Source organism: Dreissena polymorpha, chromosome 4, assembly GCF_020536995.1.
Source record: "Dreissena polymorpha isolate Duluth1 chromosome 4, UMN_Dpol_1.0, whole genome shotgun sequence".
NCBI classification, from domain to species: domain Eukaryota; kingdom Metazoa; phylum Mollusca; class Bivalvia; order Myida; family Dreissenidae; genus Dreissena; species Dreissena polymorpha.
This window is the reverse complement of record NC_068358.1, coordinates 58,596,316-58,622,579: the sequence shown is the minus strand read 5'-3', so window position 1 is coordinate 58,622,579 and position 26,264 is coordinate 58,596,316. Positions and strand designations below refer to the sequence as shown.

The 26,264-nt window shown below is 34.2% G+C and overlaps 1 protein-coding gene and 1 non-coding gene across 9 annotated transcripts in view; both read left to right on the top strand.

Annotated features, from left to right (window-relative positions):
- Positions 1–20,966, top strand: part of LOC127876026 (la-related protein 1B-like) — a 91,474-nt gene extending 70,508 nt beyond the window's left edge. For all 8 annotated transcript variants that reach the window (XM_052420857.1, XM_052420856.1, XM_052420858.1 and 5 more), the window contains 9 exons: positions 1,290–1,506; positions 2,975–3,104; positions 3,509–3,708; positions 6,178–6,299; positions 6,948–7,102; positions 7,735–7,879; positions 8,758–8,867; positions 12,332–12,456; positions 13,892–20,966. In XM_052420857.1, the coding sequence (XP_052276817.1) occupies positions 1,290–1,506; positions 2,975–3,104; positions 3,509–3,708; positions 6,178–6,299; positions 6,948–7,102; positions 7,735–7,879; positions 8,758–8,867; positions 12,332–12,456; positions 13,892–14,389 (1,702 nt within the window). In that variant the 3' untranslated portion in view covers positions 14,390–20,966. The remainder of the gene's footprint in view (positions 1–1,289; positions 1,507–2,974; positions 3,105–3,508; positions 3,709–6,177; positions 6,300–6,947; positions 7,103–7,734; positions 7,880–8,757; positions 8,868–12,331; positions 12,457–13,891) is intronic.
- On the top strand, positions 7,333–7,623 carry LOC127880354 (small nucleolar RNA U85). The gene has a single exon (XR_008049540.1). It is a non-coding gene; the product is annotated as a small nucleolar RNA U85 (small nucleolar RNA).
- Positions 20,967–26,264: the final 5,298 nt, after the last annotated feature.

The following is a 26,264-nucleotide window of genomic DNA, read 5'->3' as shown; positions in this document are numbered from 1 at the left end:
GCGCTTTTATTAAAAATTAATAAAGAACATATTGATTTGTGTTTGGTTGTTTGGTTTTTACTGCATCTACTATTTTTGTACATATACATAAAAACCTGTTCCTTCGTTGTTTAAAACACTCGTTAACGGTTATTCAGTCCCACTTATCCCCTAATCATAACAAAGAACGTGTCAATGACATAAAATAATAAGGGACAGTTACTATCACCTGAAATAACAGACTTGTTAATTGGCATATGCCAAACAAGGCCCACCTCCTTCAAGTGACTACCAAGTGTCACCCCTCTTTTCCCATCACGATTTTTTCGCAACCGCGTATTACATGTATTACAAACATTACAAACAAATCGGACGCTTTTTTTTCAAAACCAGAAATGGACGAATTTAAGTGCTGACGAAATAGTCATTTTTTTTTAAAAGGATGAAATGTCGTGCTGACTAAAAATAAATGGTTTCACAGTATATAAATACTTGCGCTTGCTTGGCCCCTAGATTTCATGTGAAAACTTGTGCTTGGCCACTACATTTAATGTGAAAACTTGTGCTTGTATGTGGCCTGTAGGCAAAAAGTATTGAAAGTAAAAGTCTGGGCAACTGTGGTCAAAATTTTAGTTCATATTCTTGTTATGGATTGCAAAACAATTATTTTAGGTGATTGTTAATAATTATATACACTGTAATGGAAAATCTACATATTTAGATTTTCAAAGATTAGACAATTGGGCACTAGTTTAAGCAGTGATAAAAGTGAGTAAAGCAATAAGCAAGATTACATTGAATAATAGATTTCAAACAAAAACTAAAACCAGTTTGTTATGGAATACTACACATACGCTAAAATTGAGCATAAAACAGCTGTTTTCAATAAAAAGAACAACCCAGAAATTTTAAAGATTTCGTAACTCTTGCACCCATCTTATTTAATGATTGTATATTCTTTCATTTTATTGGGTTCATATCAGTTGTTTTAGGTGGCCAAAATTTGGGCCCATTTCAAATCTTTAAAAGTATATTTTTTCCCAAATGACTAACATTTCCAATAGAAGGTTTCACAAAATAATAATAATAAATAAATAAACATAAAATTCAATATTTAGTTCATTTCTCTGTGCAGCTCTACAAGCTGAACCTAAGTTAAACTAATATTGAAAACATTTTTTTTCAATTCAAAAATACTTTTTAGCCAAAAAAAACAACACACATAAATTTTAGTCAAACTATGTAATTTTTTCCCTATGCCCCTACCCCATTTCCAAAATGGTGAAAAAAACCCACTGCATATAATCCAGGTCTGATGATGATGACGACGACTACGAGATACCAGACAGTGAGATCAACAAGATCCTCATCGTCACCCAGACGCCTCCCGCGTTTCGGAAACATCCGGGTGGAGACCGGACGGGCGACCACACGCCGCGCTCCAAAATCACTTCGGAGATGCACAAGCTGATAAACGACGGGCTGTATTACTACGAGCAGGACCTGTGGGACGATAGCGAATTGATGGTGGGTATGACATCAGCCCTTGCAGCAAAACTTAAGATTTGTTATTCATTTGTGGACATCTTGGTGATGGCTTTGTAGTTGAGGTGCCTAGCTAGTAGTGTAACCCCACCTAAGAAGTGCGATGGGATGCCCGTTTACCTTTGGTTTGGTTTTATTTATTTGGGTCTTTCACTAAAAAATTTGATTTTGCTTACTTTTATGAATATTCCTATGTATTATATATTTCTACATCAAAACATCCAAAATGAGTTGTCATTCGTTCGAAATTCATACTTTTATATGTGATGTCTTGGACAAAATACCAGTTATCATATTCAGTTGATCACCAAGATGGTGATTATTGGTGCCCCATGAAAATTAAAATATTTGAATCACTTCAGTGTATGAAAATGATGACCAACATTATTCATGATGTACATTTTAATGCTTCTGCTTGATTATTGACTGTATAGTGCACTTGATTTCTATTATTTTATAATTACCTGAAATGAAAATACTGACAGCTTATTGTTGAAAATTGTTGTATATTCGCATTAACCTCTTTAAATGTAAATGCTTGTGCCAAAATGGGTCAAAACGGTTATTTTGTCAATGGTTTGCTTTTTACTGAGCATGATGCTTAAAGACTATTTCAAGTTTTGAGTCTGAATTATTTTACACAATATAATTACACGCTTAATAATATTGATGTTGTTGCAAAAACATAATATCAGATGCGACTGCAAACTTAAGCTAGAGTTATATCCTGCTTCCACATGCTTGTAATTGTACCTTATATAGAATTATTGACACACATGTACCATACTGCTGTGACATTTGATAGAGAGGAGCCTTATTAAAAGAATGCTCAAGCTTGTTGCGGTACGTCCCATGACTTGTAATCTGTATAAGATTCGATGTAAAATTCCACACTTTGATCAGGCGTCTGATGCTTAGATAAGATTGTAGTTCATTACCCAACTCATATATCGTTAAAATGTGGCTCTGTATTTTTATGTAACCAGCATTCTAACAACAGGAGCACTATTGATTTTCTAAACTACCCACTTAACAAGAAAAAAAAGAAGTTCCCATTAAAACCTTAGTTCCAGATTTTTAGCTATTGTTTAAAAAATGATGAGTTTGTTGTCCAATTAGTAACTCATTGTTGCTCTGTTTATTTAAAAAAAAAAAAAAAGTTTTACTTTAATTTTTCTGTATACTGTCTATTATTTGAAACAATCACAAAGTTTTAAGTGATATATGTCCATTGAAAATGTTCTTTAATTTGTTTCTGCAAAGTTGTTACTTAAGACGATCTTCTTTTGAAGGAATTTTCAATTTCAAACTTCCATTGTATATCATTATTTTCTGGTCAGAGGTAGTTCAAATAGGATTCGAATACATCACTCTTAATTCTGCAGGCTGAGGTATGCACAGTGAAATACCAATAGTAGTGATAAGTTTTCTCCCATTTTTTATATTGTAGAACGACTTTGAGAAGTTCAAGACAGTGAACATTATATCAAAAGAGACATTTGAACAGATGGTGCCTCCAAAACTTGCTGAGGAACAGGAAGTTCCCCCTCCGCCCCCCTCAGCTGTCACTACGGAGACAGGTAATGTGAGGAATAATGTTTGTCACTGCAGAAATGATTTAAATGTAAAGCCATTTGTCTTTGAATACTTTGATTGCTGAAGCTTGTTGAATAATAGTTACATAATACTCATGACTAAAACAGGTGTTAGCAATATTGTTGTATATATGTTTTTATGGACTATTATAAATCATATTTGATAACAATATTTGTTGTTTCTATCCAAATTGATAGGAACATTTTTAGGTGAATTAACATTTAATAAGATCGTACTAAAAAACTTGTTTTTGTTTGCTGTCAAGTAATTGATGACTTTACAAATATGAAAAAGAAACACTTGAACAACTTTAAGTCCCTTAAAAGTGTGTTAAAAAAGTTTACCTTTTCTGTTGTTTGACTTCCAACAATTCTCTTCACTCTCCCAGAGGATACCACGATGGAGGCGTTGAAGGTCCCTAGTCCGAGAGCTGCCCAGGACGAGATGGCCAAATCCCTTCCAACCTATGTGCCCAACACTCCAGGCAGGCGAGATCATGGGTCCCGCACACCTCGTCAGCGCACGGACTCCGAGAAAGTGCGCTTCTACCCGGTCACCAAGGATTCCACAAAGCCACCTGATCCACAGGTGGGTTGCTGTTTGATGAACGAGATTTAACAAAATAAATGTGGGGGGAGTTTGCGGAATGTTTTGAGGGAAAGATTTATGTGTTTAGAATTAAAGAACAAACATTTTGCCAAATTTGTGTCCCATTTGCTAATCAAAAAGAGTAAAAGCTCCCGGCTCCTCAACTACAAACATGTATAATTGAAGTCTTATGGAAATGAAAAGATCAATTTGAACAAGCAATAGGATTGGTCATTTTTATACGCCCGTTTTAAAAAACACACCCGGGCGGACTGGTGGGCTATCGGGCGGCGGCCACAGCAGTTCCCGCTCTCTAATTCAAATAGTTTTCATCCGATCTTCACCAAACTTGGTCAGAAGTTTTATCTAGACAATATCTAGGTCAAGTTTGAATATGGGTTATGCCGGGTCAAAAACTAGGTCACAGGGTCACTTAGTGCATTTCAAGCATTTAGCATGGTTTCCGCTCTCTAATTGAAGTAGTTTTATCCGATCTTCACCAAACTTGGTCAGAAGTGGTGTCTGGACAATATCTAGGTCGAGTTCAAATATGGGTCATGCTGGGTCAAAAACTAGGTCATGGGGTCACTTAGTGCATTTCAAGCATTTAGCATGGTGTCCGCTCTGTAATAGAAGTAGTTTTCATCCGATAATCACCAAACTTGGTCAGAAGTTGTATCTAGACAATATCTAGCTCAAGTTCAGGCATGGCGAAATTAGAAAAAATCTGCCGGTCATCCGGACAGGCATTTCAGAAAATGTGCCGGTCCAGAGAAAATTTAGCCGGACCGTAAAGCAACAACAACTTAACTAGAAAATTCAAAAATGGCAGCGATCACATCTTGATCTCTTTATTCAACCGGCCGTTAAATTGATTTTAATCGCTTAGAGGTTACACTGGCAGCTAATTGGTGTTAATCGGTTGTGTAATGTCAATCATGTTGTGAAAAATTCGCGTGTCAGTTTTTATTACATGTATTCCCTATTAGAACGGTTCGGTGCGATAATTTCAATAACGTATGTGCAAGCCGAATAATTATCAAATTAAAGTTATTCGAAACGATTTAAACATTCTTACTTTAATATGATTGCAGTTTGGAGCGGCTGTTAAAATATACTGCGCACAGTACAAAACACGTTACCTGACATTTAATGATTAAGGCATTTCATTTTTCAGAACGTTTACTAGTAATTAATTAAATAAAAAAGACGATTTATTTACATGCTAACGCAGTGTAATTGTTAACAGAGATTCATTTTCATTTTTGACCAGTATCAGAAAGTCCCCGGGAAGCACGTTTTTTACATGGCACTGCATATGATGCAATAAAAACATTTCTTTGTACATGTATCGTATTGCATTCAATCTAAATTTAAATTCGCTCGTCCAATGAAAGCTCTGCCCCATAATGCACTGTACTCTTTACACTTATGAAAAATGGCGTATGCATATGGTTGTGTTGATCACGATACCATATTTTATTGTCCTTATCCTACTAGAAAAATATGTAAAAGCTATCAAGATCTTTTTTGTTAGAACGCAGTTGGCGATTTTGCAAACGAGTTTAAAGTAGGTGTTGTGTAACAAGTTGGATTTGCTAATTGTACGTAACAAACCTACAGCAAACATCAAAACAACGAGCGATTTCATGTTCACGATGTAGTAAGCGATTTGCTCTTCAAATTTTCAACTTGAAAAAAAAAAGATTTGTTTGCAATCATTTCACATTTTGCTGGTCACCAGGACCGACATTCTTGTTAAACCTGCCGGACCAAATTGAAATCTGCCGGTCAGGACCGGCGGACCGGCAATTTCGCCAAGCCTGCAAGTTCGATTTTAGGTCATGCAGGGTCAAAGACTAGGTCACAGGGTCACTTAGTGCATTTCAAGCATTTAGCATGGTGTTCGCTCTCTAATTGAAGTAGTTTTCATCCGATCTTCACCAAATTTGGTCACAAGTTGTGTCTAGACAATATCTAGGTCAATTTCAAATATGGGTCATGGCGGGTCAAAAACTAGATCACGAGGTCACTTAGTGCATTTCAAACAGTTAGCATGGTGTCCGCTCTCTAATTGAAGTAGTTTTCATCTGATCTTCACCAAATTTGGTCAGAATTTGTGTCTAGATGATATGTAAGTCAAGTTCAAATATGGGACATGGTAAAGTTATTAAGTTGTCCAAAACCTTCAAACGGGCGTATCTTGTGACAGTTTGGCACTCTTGTTTCAAGTTAATGTTGAGTATTAGAATGAAGAAACTGCATAGCTGTGGGGCAAGGTATAATGTTCTGAAACATGTCATGTACAGATTTATTAATTTTAGATGTGGTAATTTTAAAATATTATGAGCACATTGATGAGAATTTCATTGTTCTGATTTTTGTAATTTAATATTTAAAGCACCTGTATGTAAATTTCATAGTTCCCACGTTTACATTTAGAGAATTTGTTATTGTGCTGACTTTCAGACGCCACGCAAGGCCAAGACGAAGCACATGAGCAACCCGCCAGTAGAGGGCCATGTTGGCTGGGTGATGGACTACAAGGAGCACAAGCCCCAGCGCTCCAGGAACAACTCAGCCTCCTACAGGTGAGATCCCAGATCGACTGGGCTTTTTAAAATTCTTTAGCAATGGCCAGACATGGGCCTCGTCATCCCACAAAAAAAATGTATTTAAAATGATGCAATTTCCCAGTAAATTGAACAATTTTTTCCCTGAAATTGTAGCTAGGATTTTTTTCTGAGAATAAAGAGCCTTAACTGACTGCTGGGGCTTTCTTTTTGCTAAATATTTTCATGAGCCAAATTTGCCTTTTTCGCAGATTTGTTATTCATTTGTTTATTTAATAGATGATTGGAAAGAAAAAGCAAAATAAATTCTTGAGCAGAATCAGTCAATTTGTGGCCTCTTGCTGATTTTACTAATGGCAGAGTAAGCCTACCAACATGCACATTTGAACAAACTGTGTGTTTGATACCGTTGTTTCACTAGAGGGGACAAATAGTATGTCAATTAGTCCGCAAAACTGGAATGCAATAGTTCTTTAGTGCTTTAATCTTGGATGAAACAGGGTATTTGTTAAACAGCAACGTGAGGATAATGCAAAACTTTTTTTCATGGACGGTGAAAGATCAGGTCACTGTTTTAAATTAACACGGCAATAATTTAGAAACTATAGTTTTTTGGCTAACTTTAATGAGGATAAATCAGAAGTAATTGTGTAATTTCCATTGCAGTGAATGTGATATCCCGTCAAGCTACGGCTCGTATGGCAGCTACAGCAGCACGCCGCATGCATTCCCCAACTTCCAGCACCCATCCCATGAGCTGCTCAGTGATAACGGGTTTGTGTGGCATGTATATCACAAGTACCACGCAAAGTGTGTCAAGGGTACGTGAACACAACTACATTTTACTTTTCAGTTTTGTCTGCACAAAATGATGGAGTTTTGTTGACAAAAATATGAAGTTTTGTTGACATAATCGAGGAATTTTGTTGACACATTGTGGTTTTTTGTTGACAAAATGGTAAAGACTTGTTGACAAAATTGTGGAGTTTTGTTGACAAAATTGGAGCTTTACTTCATGTTACTATGATTTCTTAGCATCAGTTTGGTGTCTGTCAGATGATGAGACTAGGTTTTCATAGGCACACTCTAACCAGAGTACACCATTGTCTGAAATCTTGGTGGCCACACAGAGACTGTGTGGGCATCGTAAGGCCGGACATAGATCACTGGCATGGGCCGATACTTGGGAGGGGTTGGCCCCATTACTCAGCTCTTGTATTAGGGGCCATTTAGAGGCTGTGCCGGACAGAGGCTAGTTTTGGCTGGTCTTTGGGGTGTCCGAGGGTGGGTTTATAGGGGAATATATGGTGCGTTTGATGAAATATTTAGTAATCTGATGACAGACATTTGATGTGTCTTAAATTTGTAATACTAGTTAAAAATTTACCCGTTTTCTTGCTTTGGTTATACTTTATATGCCATATGACAGGAGAATATTGTGTTGTAATTTTAGAACGTAAAAAGATGGGGCCTGGATTGTCACAAGAGATGAACACGTTGTTTCGATTCTGGTCATTCTTTCTACGTCAGCATTTTAACAAGAAAATGTACACAGAGTTCAAGACTTTGGCTGTTGAGGACTCACAAGCTGGACACCGGTAAGCTAGGTTAACATTAGCAGGGTACCAGCTGTCACAAAATAAGTAATATTCAATTTACCAAGTATATGAACATAGATCTTGTCTGTTTAATTTTTTTGTCAGAGGATATGAAGTAAATCATTGGTTTATGGAACCCATTTATGTATAACAGTATGGTTGTTGAAGTAACACTTGAATATCTGCAGGTCATTTGAAATACAGTAATACAATATATAGCTATGAATTTTAATAACTGATTATTTTTATTATTAACTTTTAACTCGTTTTTTGAAATGTATGTATTATCATTTTGATCATAAATTGTACTCACATTAACTTTGTTTATCAAAACAAGTTAATCAAACAATTTTTACTACTATATTGGTGTTATTAAACAGCGATTTTATCAGTTTAATGTTTCTTATTTTATACAAAAAGACAAGATTGTATCGCACCACTCCTTAACTAATTAAGCTGGTGTCTGGGAACACTGGATTTAACCCTTTCAGCGCTGGAACCGAATTTTAAAGGCCTTTGCAAACAGTTTGGATCCAGATGAGACGCCACAGAACGTGGCGTCTCATCAGGATCCAAACTGTTTGCTATTCTAATGGTATTCTTTGAAAAAAAAAGAAGAAAATGCTAATTTTAGAAATTCAGCAGACGACATTTTAGCAGACTGCAAATTTCCCAGCATGCAAAGGGTTAATTCATGTTCATAAAGTATCCTCCCAAAACATAGCCCGTGCAGCATGCAGTACTGCCTGATCAAAACCGACACTTTCCCACTACACGGGATTTTCATATAGAAGAGACTTCTTTTCACTGAAATATTCCTTAAGAGCAGAAAGTGTTTTTGCGGAGCTTTGATATCCAGATTCACTTTCTTGTTCCAGGTATGGAGTGGAGTGCTTGTTTCGGTACTTCAGCTACGGGCTAGAAAAGAGATTCCGCTCGGATTTATTTCAAGACTTCCAAGAGGAGGTTATACGAGACTATGAGCATGGTAAGTAGGGAGTCTTGTCTAACCACCAGTATTTAAATCCCAACTTGCATCCATCTTTTCATAGCCGTGGGCATGGGTTGTTAACAGAACTTTTAAATCAGCTACACATGTTATCAACTTGTTTGACTTTGACCATTATAATCATGAAAATTGAGTTCTGCTAAAATGATGTTCCCGACTGGTTACCAAAAGTTAACAATTATAATCCATTAAATAAGTGTTTCTGACGGGCAAATACGATTTCAAATTATAAACACTTGTTACGTTAGAGAGTATGACCATTTTGTTTGTTCTGTTTGAGTATTAACAATTAAAGATCAGAAGTGACAACATATATTTTTATGTCCCCTACCACTATAGTGGGGGACATATTGTTTTTGCCCTGTCTGTTGGTTTGTTGCTTTGTTTGTTTGTGCAAACTTTAACATTTGCCATAACTTTTGCAATATTCAAGATTGCAACTTCATATTTGGCATGCATGTGTGAAGGGTCAAGGTCATCCTTCAAGGTCAAAGGTCAAATATATGGGGACATAGTGTTTCACAAACACATCACTCGTTCATTTAAGTAACAAAAAATATGACATTTTCATACTGCTTTTTTATTAAAAATATCTCATCTTTAGTATGAGATTTTACATATGAATGATAAATGTCAATAGTTTTATGATACAGTGATACTTGTGTTTACTATTAAACATTTCTGCAAACAACTAAAATACCATGTAACCTTACTTGCTTTACATGTTGTATGCCTCAGGCTACATGTATTTGTCGTTTATTAGATTAATAGCTCAAAGCTAAAAAAAACTATGATGTATAACATCTTTTCAGCAAAGACTTAGTACATTTTAGCACTGACCCATACAATCAAAATAGCTGATGAATTACTACAAGTTATTTCCCTAAAAAAAAAAAGGTTGAATTTTGTCGTCAGTTTTCAATTAGTTTGAACTTTGACTGATGAGTCATCAAACAATGGATTATAAAATTATTCAACTGTTTTGTATTGTACAAAAAATTTGTTGATTAATAAAATTCATTGTGTGACTGGGGTCTAGCCTAACTATTGTGATCCATTCCTACCGGCTTTTTTTTTATGAATTTCAGTACAATATCTGAGTGGAAAAATAAAATGGACTGAATCATTGTTTGACCCCCACCTTTCGCTTACATGTGATCCTGTCTCCCCTCCCACTTTAACTTAGCATAGCTCATATCATATGATGCTAAAGTCACATAAAGGAAAAATGATTCGACCATATTGTCCAGCATCTGGATTCATTTGTCAGTCCCCAACTGGTTTCACTGGCGTGGATGAATGTTTAATCACCTACCTACCACCACAGGATCTGAAACTATTGAGATCATGTTCTTACTCCAAAAAACGCTAGAGGGCTGCTGTTTTGTCTGTGAAATAGCATGAGTTTGTGATGGGTATTTCGAACCTGGCTGCTACCTCGGCTGGTTGAGAGCCTGACTACAAATCTGATTATTCAGGGTTTGATATCCAGCCCTCCAGCCCATCCACATGACCTGTGTGGGGATTCGTTACGAAATCACTTTTGTTGCACCTCTGCACCTACCGCTGAATCAAATAGGGCAGTTGTCAGTTACTGGCTAAAGTATGTGCACTTTATAGTACTGGTAAATTTGCTTCAAAGAACTGTGCGAGTTGGTTAAGTGACTTGCAAAGATATGATTGAAATACTGTGGAAAACAGTGAACAATTCAAGTGAAAAACAAAACAATATTTGAGCCGTGCTATGTGTAAAGGGGTTTTAATGCATGTGCGTAAAGTGTTGTCCCATATTAGCCTGTGCAGTCCACACAGGCTAATCTTGAACAACACTTTCGGACTAAACTTAATTTTTGCTAAGAAGAGAATTTCTTGAAACGAAAAATATCATAAAAGCGGAAAGTGTTGTCCCTGATTAGCCTGTGCAGACAGCACAGACCTATCTGGGATGACACTTTATGCACATGCATTAAACCCACTTTTCACAGAGCATGGCTCATTTATTATATGTTCAACATCTGTATACAGTTGTTTGTAACCAAAATGCCTTAACCTCTTCAATGGGCCCATACCTTCTTGGGACAAGTATTAGTCTTCATAAATATTGTAAAGTAACAAATGAGCGTAAAATGAAACTGTAAGAACATCATTTTCAATTGTGACACCATACACAAATTTCATTACCTTTGTGGTAACCTACATTTGTTGTTTATACTTCATGACATCTAGGGACACAATTGTAAATAGGTTATCAATGGTGTTTGGCTATTCTGGGTCATGAAGATGATGGATAGTGACAAATGTAAACAGGTTTCATGTGTTTGTATCAATCACTTGGGATTGGACAAGAGCAGTGCATTGTATCACAGTGTTGTTTTTATCAATGAATAAATTTAATACTGATGACAATGCAGTTTTAACTCTTGTGTTTTTGCGTGACTACAAGTAACTGTGTTGTAATAGATTTACTTTTAAATCTTTAAGTAAGACTAAATCGTCTTGTCTTTTGGACAGTATTGTGTACTTATCCTTAGCTTTTGTGTCTCAGATATTGGTTTTAATTTCATTTTTATGCACCCCCTTTCCTCTACAAGTATTGATAGTAGAGGGATGAAACACCAGCATCTGACTTTGGCACCTTTATGTTATGTGTTGCATATTGCAACATAACAGTAGTTATTGCCCCTTTTGAACATGTTTTCATTACATTAGGTGACTGACAGAAAATGTACATTACTCTATTAGAACTCTGAAACATAACAGATTTTGATGAAACTTTGCAAGCATATTAATCATCATTTGAAGTTGCACACCTCCTTAATGTGGCTTTTTTTCCCATGCAATACAAGTTATGGCCCTTTTTTAAACCAAAAATTAACATTTTAAACTTTAGTAGCACTTAAAACTTATAAAAGTATTTCTGCTACGGGGCTGAAGCTTTACAAACATATTAACCAGTGTTTAAATTTGTGAACTGCTAACCCCCTCCCCTCTATTTTCCATTTTTGGTGGTAACCTTTCGTAACTTTGGAGTCAAGGTTAGATTGGATCCCCATTCAGGGCCCATTCTAAGGAACTTTTGAAAAATTCAATAGGTGTTAAAAATATATGGCATGTCTTTTGGAGTTAACAAAGCTCCTTAAGGGAAATAAAACTTTATTGATTCTTCATGTCATATTTTCTATGTGATATCCAGTGTTGTTGTTTTGAGATTCAAAAAGGGCCCTAACAATGTTTGTTTTATAAGCAACATTTTACCTTCACATGAAATAGCAAGAAACTTTAGAATTATTTTGAATTTAAGGATTCTTTGTTTTCTCTATGGCGCTGAATACCGTCGGGGTTTTCAGTATTCAGTTAATCTTTTATGGTACTGAAACCATCCAAATATCTTAAAATTCTGCTGCATCTGTGATCAGGTGAACACGCTATTTTCTTGGTTGCAGGTCAGCTGTATGGACTGGAGAAGTTCTGGGCATTCCTCAAGTATTCTAGAAAGCACGTCGACGTGGATGCCAAACTGAAGGGCTGGCTCAGCAAGTACAAACGCCTCGAAGACTTCCGAGTCGATGTGAGTACATATGTGTCTGTGCCTTGCATTTAACCTTCTAGAATAACTGGGCTTAAAGATTCGGCCCCGTTTAGCTGCTTCAGTCCACACTGGTTTATCATGGACAACACTTTCTGCTTTTATGAAAGCCGAATGCCTTTGACAACAGACTATGGTTGATGCTTTCATCAATGAGGTTATCAATTACAGCAAACGGTCACAACAGTAGGTTGAAAAGTGGATTTTGTGACACTTAATTGTTGATAAGCCTGTGTGTCAAGAAGCATTTTTAATTTAACTTTGTTGGCCAGGCATAATGCGTTTGACAACAGACTGTTGTTGAGACTTTTATCTGTAGGATAATCAGTTGCAGCAAACTGTCAACACATAAACGCAACAATTGTTCAGGTTTCCCTGATTCATGTAGGGCACTTAGTGTCCATTAAATACTGCTAAACCCCTTAGATATAGCTTGCTTCAGATATGTGTGGTTAGACAATCATGTCCTAACATATAGTTATATACTTAGGGCTCAAATGGTACACAAATATTCTCTGGGTCGGGTTAGCGGGTCAAAATTAAAATACCAGAGACGATTCTTGGGTTGGGTCTGGTATATTAAGTTAATTAAAAAAATAATTACATTACTTTCCATAACATGTTTAAGTGCATTTTATATTCAATTTGTTATTTATTTTAATTAATCGTTAAATTATATAAAACGTTAATTCTCTTTGTTTGATTTATTTAATTATTAATGACATGCTGAACACAATAGAACTATTTGTTAGGTAAACATAATGTTGTTGAACGTAATCAGCAAATGTTAGTAGTGCATGTCCAGAATAACCTTATTTAAACATCATTTACTTGAAATTGCGATAAATGGTATACATAGCAAAACATCCCATCAAGCAAAACTAAAGGTGTTACATTGAGGGGAGAAGCCAAAATAACTTAAAACTGCAAGCTCTTACTGCCTTTTCAACTTTGAAGTATATCTATTTTGATGTAAAAGATTCTTTTAAAAATCTTGCCATTATTTGGATGAGATTTGTGGACTTTTAAGACAAATTGTGTCTGTATATTAACTGACCACAATCATATGACTGAAAAATGCTTTAAATTACAACAACAAAAAGCAATCCAGATAAACTGACACACACAAAGTGATGCATCATGGCTACACCTTCTTGATGTTAATGCATTCATTAACTCTTTCAGTGCTGGAACCAAATTTTGAAGGCCTTTGCAAACAGTTTGGATCCAGATGACATTCTGTGGCGTTCTGCCACGTTCTGTGGCGTCTCATCAGGATCAAAACTGTTTGCTATTCTGATAGTATTCTTTGAAAAAAATCAAAGAAAATGATAATTTGAGAAATTCGGCAGACAACATTTTAGCAGACGACAAATTTCCCAGCATGCAAAGGGTTAACTGTTGTGTGTATTTTCAGTCTGTGGAAGAGGACACCCATGTAGTCCACCACTCCAGCCTATCTACCACTGGCCATAAGACTCGCCACGGCTCAGGCCAGGGCCAGAGCCAATCAAAATCCAGGGGGCAGTCACATGGCCCCAGTGGCAGCCAATCACAGCAGTCGACACAAGGCAAGAACAGTTCCTCCGGCCAATCACAGCAAGGCTCTCAGAGCAAAGGTGCTGACAGTAAAACTAGCCAATCAACGTCACATGGAACTAAGAACAGTGACTCAAAGTCTGGCCAATCTCAGGCTGCAAAAGCAAAGCCCCCTGGCAAAGCAGGATCATCGCACTCCAACCATCCGAAAGGCCCCAACCAGTCTGGAAAGGCACCAAAAGATACCAGTCAAACTGAAAAGCACGCATTGGATAAAAAATCAGACTCGCAACCTAAATCTAAGGCTGATGCACCATCGAAGGGTGACACGGCTAAAGCTGTTACATCTGCTGAGCCAACCTCCCCAAAGAAGTGAAAGCTGTTGTGATTTCAGGCGGGTGGGGATGTTTTTGTGGAATGAACTGGCTAAAATAACTTCTTTCCCCAGATATTTCAAATTTGAATCGTTGAATTCTGGCATTAATGAAATACTTTTCTGTGCAAGTATTTTATCAATTATTGTTAAAAATCTTTTTCTATAAAGTGTGTTCCTTATTGCAAGGTTTAGCTGTACCACTTTTAAATTTTCAAATTAAGAGAGATATTAGTAAAGAAAAAATCCACATTAGACAATTTTTATTATATTTTTTTTTATTAAAGAGACCTTATGTGTTCATTACAGTTCTGATCATTTTAAAAATTAATTAAACAGATTTTAAAACTTTTTATGCCCCCGGATCGAATGATAGGGGACATATTGTTTTTGGCCTGTCTGTCTGTCATTGTGTCATTGTGTGTGTCCCAAAACTTTGACCAAGGTTAAAGTTTTGCAATAACTTTTGCAATATTGAAGATAGCAACTTGATATTTGGCATGCATGTGTATCTTGTGGAACCGCACATTTTGAGTGGTGAAAGGTCAAGGTCATCCTTCAAGGTCAAAGGTCAAATTTATGGCTTCAAAGCGGCGCAATAGGGGGCATTGTGTTTCTGACAAACACATCTCTTGTTACATTAGAAAGTAGTGTAGTTAATGAGTATTGTAAGCATTAAGTGTGTGTATTTTTTACATAACACTTTATTTGATTGCATTCTTTAATATTTGGCTTATGTCACAATTTAGTAGAATTTAACCTTATGAACACCCTAGCGGGCAATTTTATCATTGTTTTATTAGTAAAAAGATGCATTAGGCATCAAATTAAGGATTTGACTTCTACTTGGCCAGAGGAAAAGTATTTTTGAACATATAATTGCCTCTACTCTTTTGAAGAAAGGTTGCCCAATCTTTAAATCATTATGATTGCTGACACATAAACAGACATGCATGACAAGATTGTAATTAATTAAACAAATGTTATTCAAATAAATAATCTTATAATGAATAATGTTCAGAAATGTATAGAAACAACTATACTGTTATGTGTTTCTGATAATTATCTATATAAAAAAGGCACAGTAAATAGAATGTTGTTTTAATTCTTCAGACAAGAATGTTTTCATGAGGTTTGGAGAGTTTTTTTTGTGATTCTTTTTGTGTATTGTTTTGCTTTCTAAAGTTTTTTTTTAATTTGGATTTTTTACGATGGGCATGAATGACACATTGCCTAACTGAATGTATTTTCATTGGCGACTAGCATCCTAATGGCCATTTCTTATCTGTTTTACAAATAAATCTTAACATTACATTTACAATAAGTGAATGATGTTTATTATTTGCTAAAGAAATATAACATAGACCTGTCACTTTTCTAATTTATTTGCCCCTTGGGATTTCGCCTATTCTTTTAAAAAACATTTGCCCGAGAACTTTCTACAGGATAGGGCAAGTTAGAATGACCTTATGAATACCCTGTGACCTTCAATTTCAGACGGGTCTCTTGATTTTATGCAATTTAATGTTATTTGTGTTTGAAATATGAATGGTTTGTTTTATACTTTAATGGAGCAAGGCATTTGATGATGTCATCAGTAGTAACACAAAAAATTGATGCAGTTCATGAGGTGTTTAGAGAAAACAAATGAATAGATTATTGTTGTTAAGTGTATTCACAGATATTTCTGTTGTTGTTGTGATTATAGTTACAAAAATTGTAAATTGGTTCCCATAGTCAATAAGCACAGATGTTTTGATACAATTTACAGACTTTTGTTATTTAATAGTGTGAGAGGAATTGTGCTTGTGCACATTATTATTTTTCTGCACTTTCATCAAGGTAGAATGCAAATAATAAAAATCATGGATTACCACAATAAATTGAGGTTTATATCAGAAAGCTTTGTAAACCATCTGGTTATTGGAATGTTAATTGTTATTATTTATTGAATAAATGTCCACTTTTTCATATTTTGTATTAACTGTTCTTGCAATAATTATCTATTATATTTTTTGGTATATGGATATAAACTTCATAACCTTGCCAAATTGGTCAGTCTGTAAACATAATAATGCTGTTTTCTTAATGCTTAAGATTTTACAAGACCTCTTGAACATTTAAATACTATCGCCCTGAAATGGCAACACATTGTTTGGTGTTTTGACCGATGTGGTTTTCTCTTGTGAGTAATTTGCAGTACCAGTACTTTTTATACATTTTCGGACAACAATTATGGTTGTTGAAATCCTGTCAATTGGAAAGAGTGGATCCATTTTTGTATTAAAATGTTAAATAATAAAAAGTATAAAAAAAAAAAATTACAAAAAAAGTAGAAAAGCTGTTACATAATAATGTATAAAAAGAAAAACCTGTTGCCATACTACTGCATGTGTAATCAGTTGTTTCCTTTTGATTGTTATTTGCGCTGGACTCAGATATTTGTTATTATTTGAAATGTAGCTAATCGGTATCTTAACGTTTCCAAACGCCATTGCATTTTAATGTGTGCTCCATTTTCATTGTGTAACCATGTTCCTGTTTGTTATGATTGTGTTCATATGTCTGCATTTCGATTGTTTGTGCTGCATATGTTATTAACTCCATCTTTTGCAAGTTAATGAGGAGACTATTATGGACAATTTAAAATATCTTAATGGTATTTTAAGCGATTGATAATTGAGGGAAAACATGTATTTAAATGTACTTACCAGAATGCAGAAATGTTGAAAGAACTTACTCTTCAAACACATAGTGATAAACTATATAACAGTATTTCTCCATGCATGCATTTTTGTCATGACAAAGTTAGCTTTTTATGCCCCCTGATCGAAAGATCGGGGGCATATTGTTTTTGGCCTGTCTGTCTGTCTGTCATTCATTAATTGTGTGTGTCCCAAAACTTTAACCTTGGTTAAAGTTTTGCAATAACTTTTGCATGATTGAAGATAGCAACTTGATATTTGGCATGCATGTGTATCTCATGGAGCTGCACATTTTGAGTGGTGAAAGGTCAAGGTCATCTATATGGCTTCAAAGCGGGGCAATAGGGGGCATTGTGTTTCTGACAAACACATCTCTTGTTTGCTTCTCATAAACTTTTTGTCAGTGTTTATGAATGATATTTTGTTATCACTGTTACTGATATTCGTAAATTAAGGTGTGATTTTGTATTGTCTTTGTTAAAACTGTTACATGCATACACATAACTAGAAGTTGCATAGTTCATGTGTGTTATGTGTTATTTTCAATAACTTTCTTTTAAAGTGTTTTTATAAAGCATTTTATAGTTTAATATGAGTACATGTATATTGTTTCTTTTAATGGCGTGTTATGCACACTTGTTATGCTATTTTAAAAGCTTTTGATCTCTTTCCAAATGTCACTTTACTTCTGCTGTAGAAGAAAATCTCTAAACTTAAAGCAAAATGTAACAAATTTGATTTAATTACTGCATCGCTCGTATTGCTAGACATTCCTAATACAGAAGAGTTTGCTTAATCAGTTTTACTTGCTATTTTTAGAGATAATGATATTTGCCTTAATTTTAATTATTTGTGATTTAATGTTTTCTTAATTTGTGGTAAATGGAATTGATCATAATGGTGTACATACATTGTGCAGTTTATCATTTTGTAATGTTTTACTTACAGCTTGAGTGTTCTGGCATAATTTGTTTTCATATTGTTAATATATGGACATCAATATCATTGTGTTTTGAAAGTGTTAATATGTATGGATTTTTGTTTGTGCAATTTGTAACTTTATCATAGCTGCTTGGAACTAAATCTAAAAGAAAAATAATAAATATCCCTTCAAGAGATCTTTTAGTGCATGATCGCATATATGATTTAAATTATAATATTAATAAACACTGGTTGAAACCAGGTTGAATTGAAAATTAAAATTGTATAATTGTTTCTTTATATAAAAACTTTTGCTAATTTCTTTGTATACCCTTTATGATGATCTGTTGCAATGTCTTAGTAAATTTTCAGCTGCAAAGAAATTTATTACAGAGTAACAGTTATGTTGTTTTTATGCTAAGACAAGATTATGCTCAATTGTTTGCGATAAAAATTCATGGCTGTGTAATAGTGAATGGCCAAAGCAGGTGCTGTTGACACAGAAAACTACCTTTAGTAGAATTTTCTCGTTAGATATTGTAAATAGACCTTCACTTACTTTCCATACGGTAATGGAATTAATGCATTGATACTGTATAAACATTTAAATTTACAGATGTATTTTTTGTTTTCCCAAAATGATTTTTGCTTCATGTGTAGGTAAATAGGTCATTAAATTCTAAAAAAAATCTGTGTTTTGTTTTCTGATTATATGTAGCAAGGGAACCTGAGATTTTCTTGGAATCGGCATAGCTGGATCAAATTCCTGCCTTCATAATGAACCATGTGATGATAGCTGAGCCACATGGTATACAATAATTGTCCTGTTATTATTTTGACTTTTTAAATTTAGTTAATTAAATGTTTTTATTAAGAACCAAATCTTATACACTATTTTCAAAATATAAAAGAAAGTTATACTACTTTTCATAATATAATACTTAAACAAAAAAATAAAATCCTACCAAATTTGGTTGGACTCTCTTGTGATGGTAAAGATTGTATGTGAGAGCATGCAATGACAACTAAACAGGTAGCAAGGTTCATACATCATGTGGATTCTCTACAGAAGACCATGTGTTTCATCCTTGCCCCTTAAGACTCAGTTCAATACAAAATTCATACCAGAAACAGAGTATGAGTGACCTCTAGCCAGACAATTTACCATTGTGTGCAAAGTACATTTCTGCACCCACTGTTATGGCTAAAGTTCTTGCTAGTTGAATTTTTGTGTGGTTAAAACCTTTAGCACTTAAAAGCAAAGTGAAAATGGCTATGTGCAAACAGCATTAAACCAGAACAGCCTGCGAGTAACTCGCAGTCTGTTCAGGTTTTATGCTGTTTGCTTCTCATCAGTATCTAAGGGTTTGAATGAAGCCTTTAAAACTTGAATCTAGTAAGATAGGTATTTAATTAAATTTAACTTTCTAAGGGACCACAAATGCGTAAAAATACGTATCTAAGTGGTAAAGGTTTATAGAGCAATATGCAGCAGATTCCCATTTAAGTGGTTACCTGGGTCTTTTTGTGCCCAGTGGGAAGCATCTTGTCCGTAGTTTTGCAAAATGTCAAGTAAAAAGTCAATAGATAAACCAATATCCATTACATTCAACAAGCAAAAAGACACCTAATAGAATTTGAAAATATTTGTTCGTTTATTGATAACCATCAATCTAAATAAGAAAAAGTATAAAGCGTTTTTTTATTTTGTACCTACAATTTATCAAAAACGTGTATTACAACCATAGCATGTAAACTGCCATCCATATTTACCAGCCTGCATTGTGTAATGTAACCGGTTAGCTTTTGCTTCCACAGGTATTGGGTGTGAGCCCTGTGGCAGGCACATTTTAAAATTATATGTTTTTATTTAAATTATTTAAATCTTTCCACAAAGTACAGTTTTGTCAGTAAGTTCATTTAATTGCATTTATCAAAAATATAAGAAAAAAGTCCCTTTAATTCTTGTGCAAGAGAGTTCGTTTATTTTGGGTGTTACAATTATTTGCCAATGTTGCATATGAGCTGCTCTTTAAAAAAACAAGGCTTAATGGTTGATCATGCGCAGGCTTAACCAGGAGGAAGTCCCTAACCAAAAAATCCCGTTTAGGAGGAAAGTATCATCCCTAATTAGCCACTGCGCACATGCATTAACCCTTTCAGTGCTGGAACCGAATTCTGAAGGCCTTTGCAAACAGTTTGGATCCTGATGAGACGCCACAGAACGTGGCATCTCATCAGGATCCAAACTGTTTGCTATTTTGATAGTATTCTTTGAAAAAAATCAAAGAAAATGATAATTTTAAAAATTCAGCAGACAACATTTTAGCAGACTACAAATTTCCCAGCATGCAAAGGGTTAAGCTCCATTATCCCAGAGCGTAGCTACTATATCTCGGCATACAAGGATACTGAAAGTGGCCAAGTCAGGAAATATCAGATTCAGCTGTGCTGATTAAGATAAATAAGAAACATTTGTAAACATATTTATTTGAACTTTTTAATATTTTTCCAGCCATAGAATATGATGGCACAAGTGTTGAATAGTGGAACTTCAATGTCTATACACAAAATATACATTGATTTTGAGGTACACAAGACAAAATTCTAAGGTTAGACAGAGCAGACAAACATACATAATAATACATGGATACAGATTTTCTAGACAATTTTTATACATGTTCACATGAAATACGTATAAAACAAAAGACGCAAAATATTAAAATATATTTAATAAAACTTCAAGTTTTATACCGGAAATAAAGAATCTGAGATTAAAACTATTTGTCAATGGCCGTTATCACCATCAAGCTGTTTGTACTTTCATTAATATAAAATCTGTATAAGTAACCAATAAAAATTGTCATTTATTAACAACAATCTGAAGACCATGAAGAATGCAGGGGAGGTAAGTGTTATTATATGAGTCGCACTCTGAGGAAAGGGGGTTTAATGCATGTGCAAAAAGTGCCGTCCCAGATTAGCCTGTGCAGTTTAAGTGGAAAGTGTCGTCCCAGATTAGCATGTGCTGACTGCACAGGCTAATCAAGGACAACACTTTACGCACATGCATAAAACCTCCTTTTCACAACGCAAGGCTCATATATTTTCTAAAGCAAATAAAAACAAAGAGTACAAACATGTATTTAAATGTACTTACCAGAATGCAGAAATGTTGAAAGAACTTACTCTTCAAACACATAGTGATAAACTATATAACAGTATTTCTCCATGCATGCATTTTTGTCATGACAAAGTTAGCTTTTTATGCCCCCTGATCGAAAGATCGGGGGCATATTGTTTTTGGCCTGTCTGTCTGTCTGTCATTCATTCATTGTGTGTGTCCCAAAACTTTAACCTTGGTTAAAGTTTTGCAATAACTTTTGCATGATTGAAGATAGCAACTTGATATTTGGCATGCATGTGTATCTCATGGAGCTGCACATTTTGAGTGGTGAAAGGTCAAGGTCATCTATATGGCTTCAAAGCGGGGCAATAGGGGGCATTGTGTTTCTGACAAACACATCTCTTGTTTGCTTCTCATAAACTTTTTGTCAGTGTTTATGAATGATATTTTGTTATCACTGTTACTGATATTCGTAAATTAAGGTGTGATTTTGTATTGTCTTTGTTAAAACTGTTACATGCATACACATAACTAGAAGTTGCATAGTTCATGTGTGTTATGTGTTATTTTCAATAACTTTCTTTTAAAGTGTTTTTATAAAGCATTTTATAGTTTAATATGAGTACATGTATATTGTTTCTTTTAATGGCGTGTTATGCACACTTGTTATGCTATTTTAAAAGCTTTTGATCTCTTTCCAAATGTCACTTTACTTCCGCTGTAGAAGAAAATCTCTAAACTTAAAGCAAAATGTAACAAATTTGATTTAATTACTGCATCGCTCGTATTGCTAGACATTCCTAATACAGAAGAGTTTGCTTAATCAGTTTTACTTGCTATTTTTAGAGATCATGATATTTGCCTTAATTTTAATTATTTGTGATTTAATGTTTTCTTAATTTGTGGTAAATGGAATTGATCATAATGGTGTACATACATTGTGCAGTTTATCATTTTGTAATGTTTTACTTACGGCTTGAGTGTTCTGGCATAATTTGTTTTCATATTGTTAATATATGGACATCAATATCATTGTGTTTTGAAAGTGTTAATATGTATGGATTTTTGTTTGTGCAATTTGTAACTTTATCATAGCTGCTTGGAACTAAATCTAAAAGAAAAATAATAAATATCCCTTCAAGAGATCTTTTAGTGCATGATCGCATATATGATTTAAATTATAATATTAATAAACACTGGTTGAAACCAGGTTGAATTGAAAATTAAAATTGTATAATTGTTTCTTTATATAAAAACTTTTGCTAATTTCTTTGTATACCCTTTATAATGTCTTAGTAAATTTTCAGCTGCAAAGAAATTTATTACAGAGTAACAGTTATGTTGTTTTTATGCTAAGACAAGATTATGCTCAATTGTTTGCGATAAAAATTCATGGCTGTGTAATAGTGAATGGCCAAAGCAGGTGCTGTTGACACAGAAAACTACCTTTAGTAGAATTTTCTCGTTAGATATTGTAAATAGACCTTCACTTACTTTCCATACGGTAATGGAATTAATGCATTGATACTGTATAAACATTTAAATTTACAGATGTATTTTTTGTTTTCCCAAAATGATTTTTGCTTCATGTGTAGGTAAATAGGTCATTAAATTCTTAAAAAAATCTGTGTTTTGTTTTCTGATTATATGTAGCAAGGGAACCCGAGATTTTCTTGGAATCTGCATAGCTGGATCAAATTCCTGCCTTCATAATGAACCATGTGATGACAGCTAAGCCACATGGTATACAATAATTGTCCTGTTATTATTTTGACTTTTTAAATTTAGTTAATTAAATGTTTTTATTAAGAACCAAATCTTATACACTATTTTCAAAATATAAAAGAAAGTTATACTACTTTTCATAATATAATACTTAAACAAAAAAATAAAATCCTACCAAATTTGGTTGGATTCTCTTGTGATGGTAAAGATTGTATGTGAGAGCATGCAATGACAACTAAACAGGTAGCAAGGTTCATACATCATGTGGATTCTCTACAGAAGACCATGTGTTTCATCCTTGCCCCTTAAGACTCAGTTCAATACAAAATTCATACCAGAAACAGAGTATGAGTGACCTCTAGCCAGAACATTTACCATTGTGTGCAAAGTACATTTCTGCACCCACTGTTATGGCTAAAGTTCTTGCTAGTTGAATTTTTGTGTGGTTAAAACCTTTAGCACTTAAAAGCAAAGTGAAAATGGCTATGTGCAAACAGCATTAAACCAGAACAGCCTGCGAGTAACTCGCAGTCTGTTCAGGTTTTATGCTGTTTGCTTCTCATCAGTATCTAAGGGTTTGAATGAAGCCTTTAAAACTTGAATCTAGTAAGATAGGTATTTAATTAAATTTAACTTTCTAAGGGACCACAAATGCGTAAAAATACGTATCTAAGTGGTAAAGGTTTATAGAGCAATATGCAGCAGATTCCCATTTAAGTGGTTACCTGGGTCTTTTTTTGCCCAGTGGGAAGCATCTTGTCCGTAGTTTTGCAAAATGTCAAGTAAAAAGTCAATAGATAAACCAATATCCATTACATTCAACAAGCAAAAAGACACCTAATAGAATTTGAAAATATTTGTTCGTTTATTGATAACCATCAATCTAAATAAGAAAAAGTATAAAGCGTTTTTTTATTTTGTACCTACAATTTATCAAAAACGTGTATTACAACCATAGCATGTAAACTGCCATCCATATTTACCAGCCTGCATTGTGTAATGTAACCGGTTAGCTTTTGCTTCCACGGGTATTGGGTGTGAGCCCTGTGGCAGGCACATTTTAAAATTATATGTTTTTATTTAAATTATTTAAATCTTTCCACAAAGTACAGTTTTGTCAGTAAGTTCATTTAATTGCATTTATCAAAAATATAAGAAAAAAGTCCCTTTAATTCTTGTGCAAGAGAGTTAGTTTATTTTGGGTGTTACAATTATTTGCCAATGTTGCATATGAGCTGCTCTTTAAAAAAACAAGGCTTAATGGTTGATCATGCGCAGGCTTAACCAGGAGGAAGTCCCTAACCAAAAAATCCCGTTTAGGAGGAAAGTATCATCCCTAATTAGCCACTGCGCACATGCATTAACCCTTTCAGTGCTGGAACCGAATTCTGAAGGCCTTTGCAAACAGTTTGGATCCTGATGAGACGCCACAGAACGTGGCATCTCATCAGGATCCAAACTGTTTGCTATTTTGATAGTATTCTTTGAAAAAAATCAAAGAAAATGATAATTTTAAAAATTCAGCAGACAACATTTTAGCAGACTACAAATTTCCCAGCATGCAAAGGGTTAAGCTCCATTATCCCAGAGCGTAGCTACTATATCTCGGCATACAAGGATACTGAAAGTGGCCAAGTCAGGAAATATCAGATTCAGCTGTGCTGATTAAGATAAATAAGAAACATTTGTAAACATATTTATTTGAACTTTTTAATATTTTTCCAGCCATAGAATATGATGGCACAAGTGTTGAATAGTGGAACTTCAATGTCTATACACAAAATATACATTGATTTTGAGGTACACAAGACAAAATTCTAAGGTTAGACAGAGCAGACAAACATACATAATAATACATGGATACAGATTTTCTAGACAATTTTTATACATGTTCACATGAAATACGTATAAAACAAAAGACGCAAAATATAAAAATATATTTAATAAAACTTCAAGTTTTATACCGGAAATAAAGAATCTGAGATTAAAACTATTTGTCAATGGCCGTTATCACCATCAAGCTGTTTGTACTTTCATTAATATAAAATCTGTATAAGTAACCAATAAAAATTGTCATTTATTAACAACAATCTGAAGACCATGAAGAATGCAGGGGAGGTAAGTGTCATTATATGAGTCGCACTCTGAGGAAAGGGGGTTTAATGCATGTGCAAAAAGTGCCGTCCCAGATTAGCCTGTGCAGTTTAAGTGGAAAGTGTCGTCCCAGATTAGCATGTGCTGACTGCACAGGCTAATCAAGGACAACACTTTACGCACATGCATAAAACCTCCTTTTCACAACGCAAGGCTCATATATTTTCTAAAGCAAATAAAAACAAAGAGTTTTGTTTAGTTCTGTTTTGATATTCTTTTGATATTTCTTAAATGAGATAACGTTTTCATTGGCATATATTTATTGGTAAAAAAAAATATAGATATATATGTATTGTAGATGTAAAATTTTATAGTAAATAATAAAATTATCTCTTCAATATATAATACAATACTGAGTTGATAGGTGTAAAACAAATCTTAAAGTGGAGCAAATAACATAACATAAAATCTGTTACTATTTGATAAATAAGAGGTTGAATTATAATACATGTCTATGTTTCTAAAAACTGAACAAGCTTGTGTGACATGTGGTTGATATCTTACATTTCATGCTAGGCCATTCCCCTTATCTGGTATTCAAAGTAATAAAAAAACAATCAAGTTTGCAAACAGTTACACACCCACACATATCTATTGTCACACAATACATTTCTATACAACTAAACATATTGAGATCAAAAAAGTATTATAATAAGAAGCACATATTACTTTTGAATGGGAACTGGGGATAAATTAAAACTTTTCTAAGAGGTCATATTATCTGTTTATTTTACAAAGTTAATACAAATACTTAAACGGAATGGACTTTAGTATAATTCTATTGTAAGTTGAGGCGGTCAAAAACAAATTAATAATCTTAAACTTTCGCCAACGACATACATTTATAGCAAAAAATACTGAAACAAGCTTTCAGCCAATACAACAATTCACGAGAATCAAGATTCAGGCATTGGGAGCGGACAGCAATTTTATCGTTACAGAGCCAAAGTAATTTTATACCCGGTAATATAAGTGACATTTTTAAAAACAAGTTTTTATTCAGCGCATCATAACAACCTAAGTCCTTACAAATTCAGTAAATTAAACATCATACAAACGTCTATAAGCTAATTGCTGATTCGTTTGTAGCTTTGACACACTGTATTCCTTTATGGATTTTACTTCTTGAATAATACCCAACAATTAGTTTGATTCGTATATGCCTATTTACGCATATAAAAAATATACATTTTTTTTCTGTAAATAGTTTAATTAAATATTTCATGAATGAAATATATACAACAAA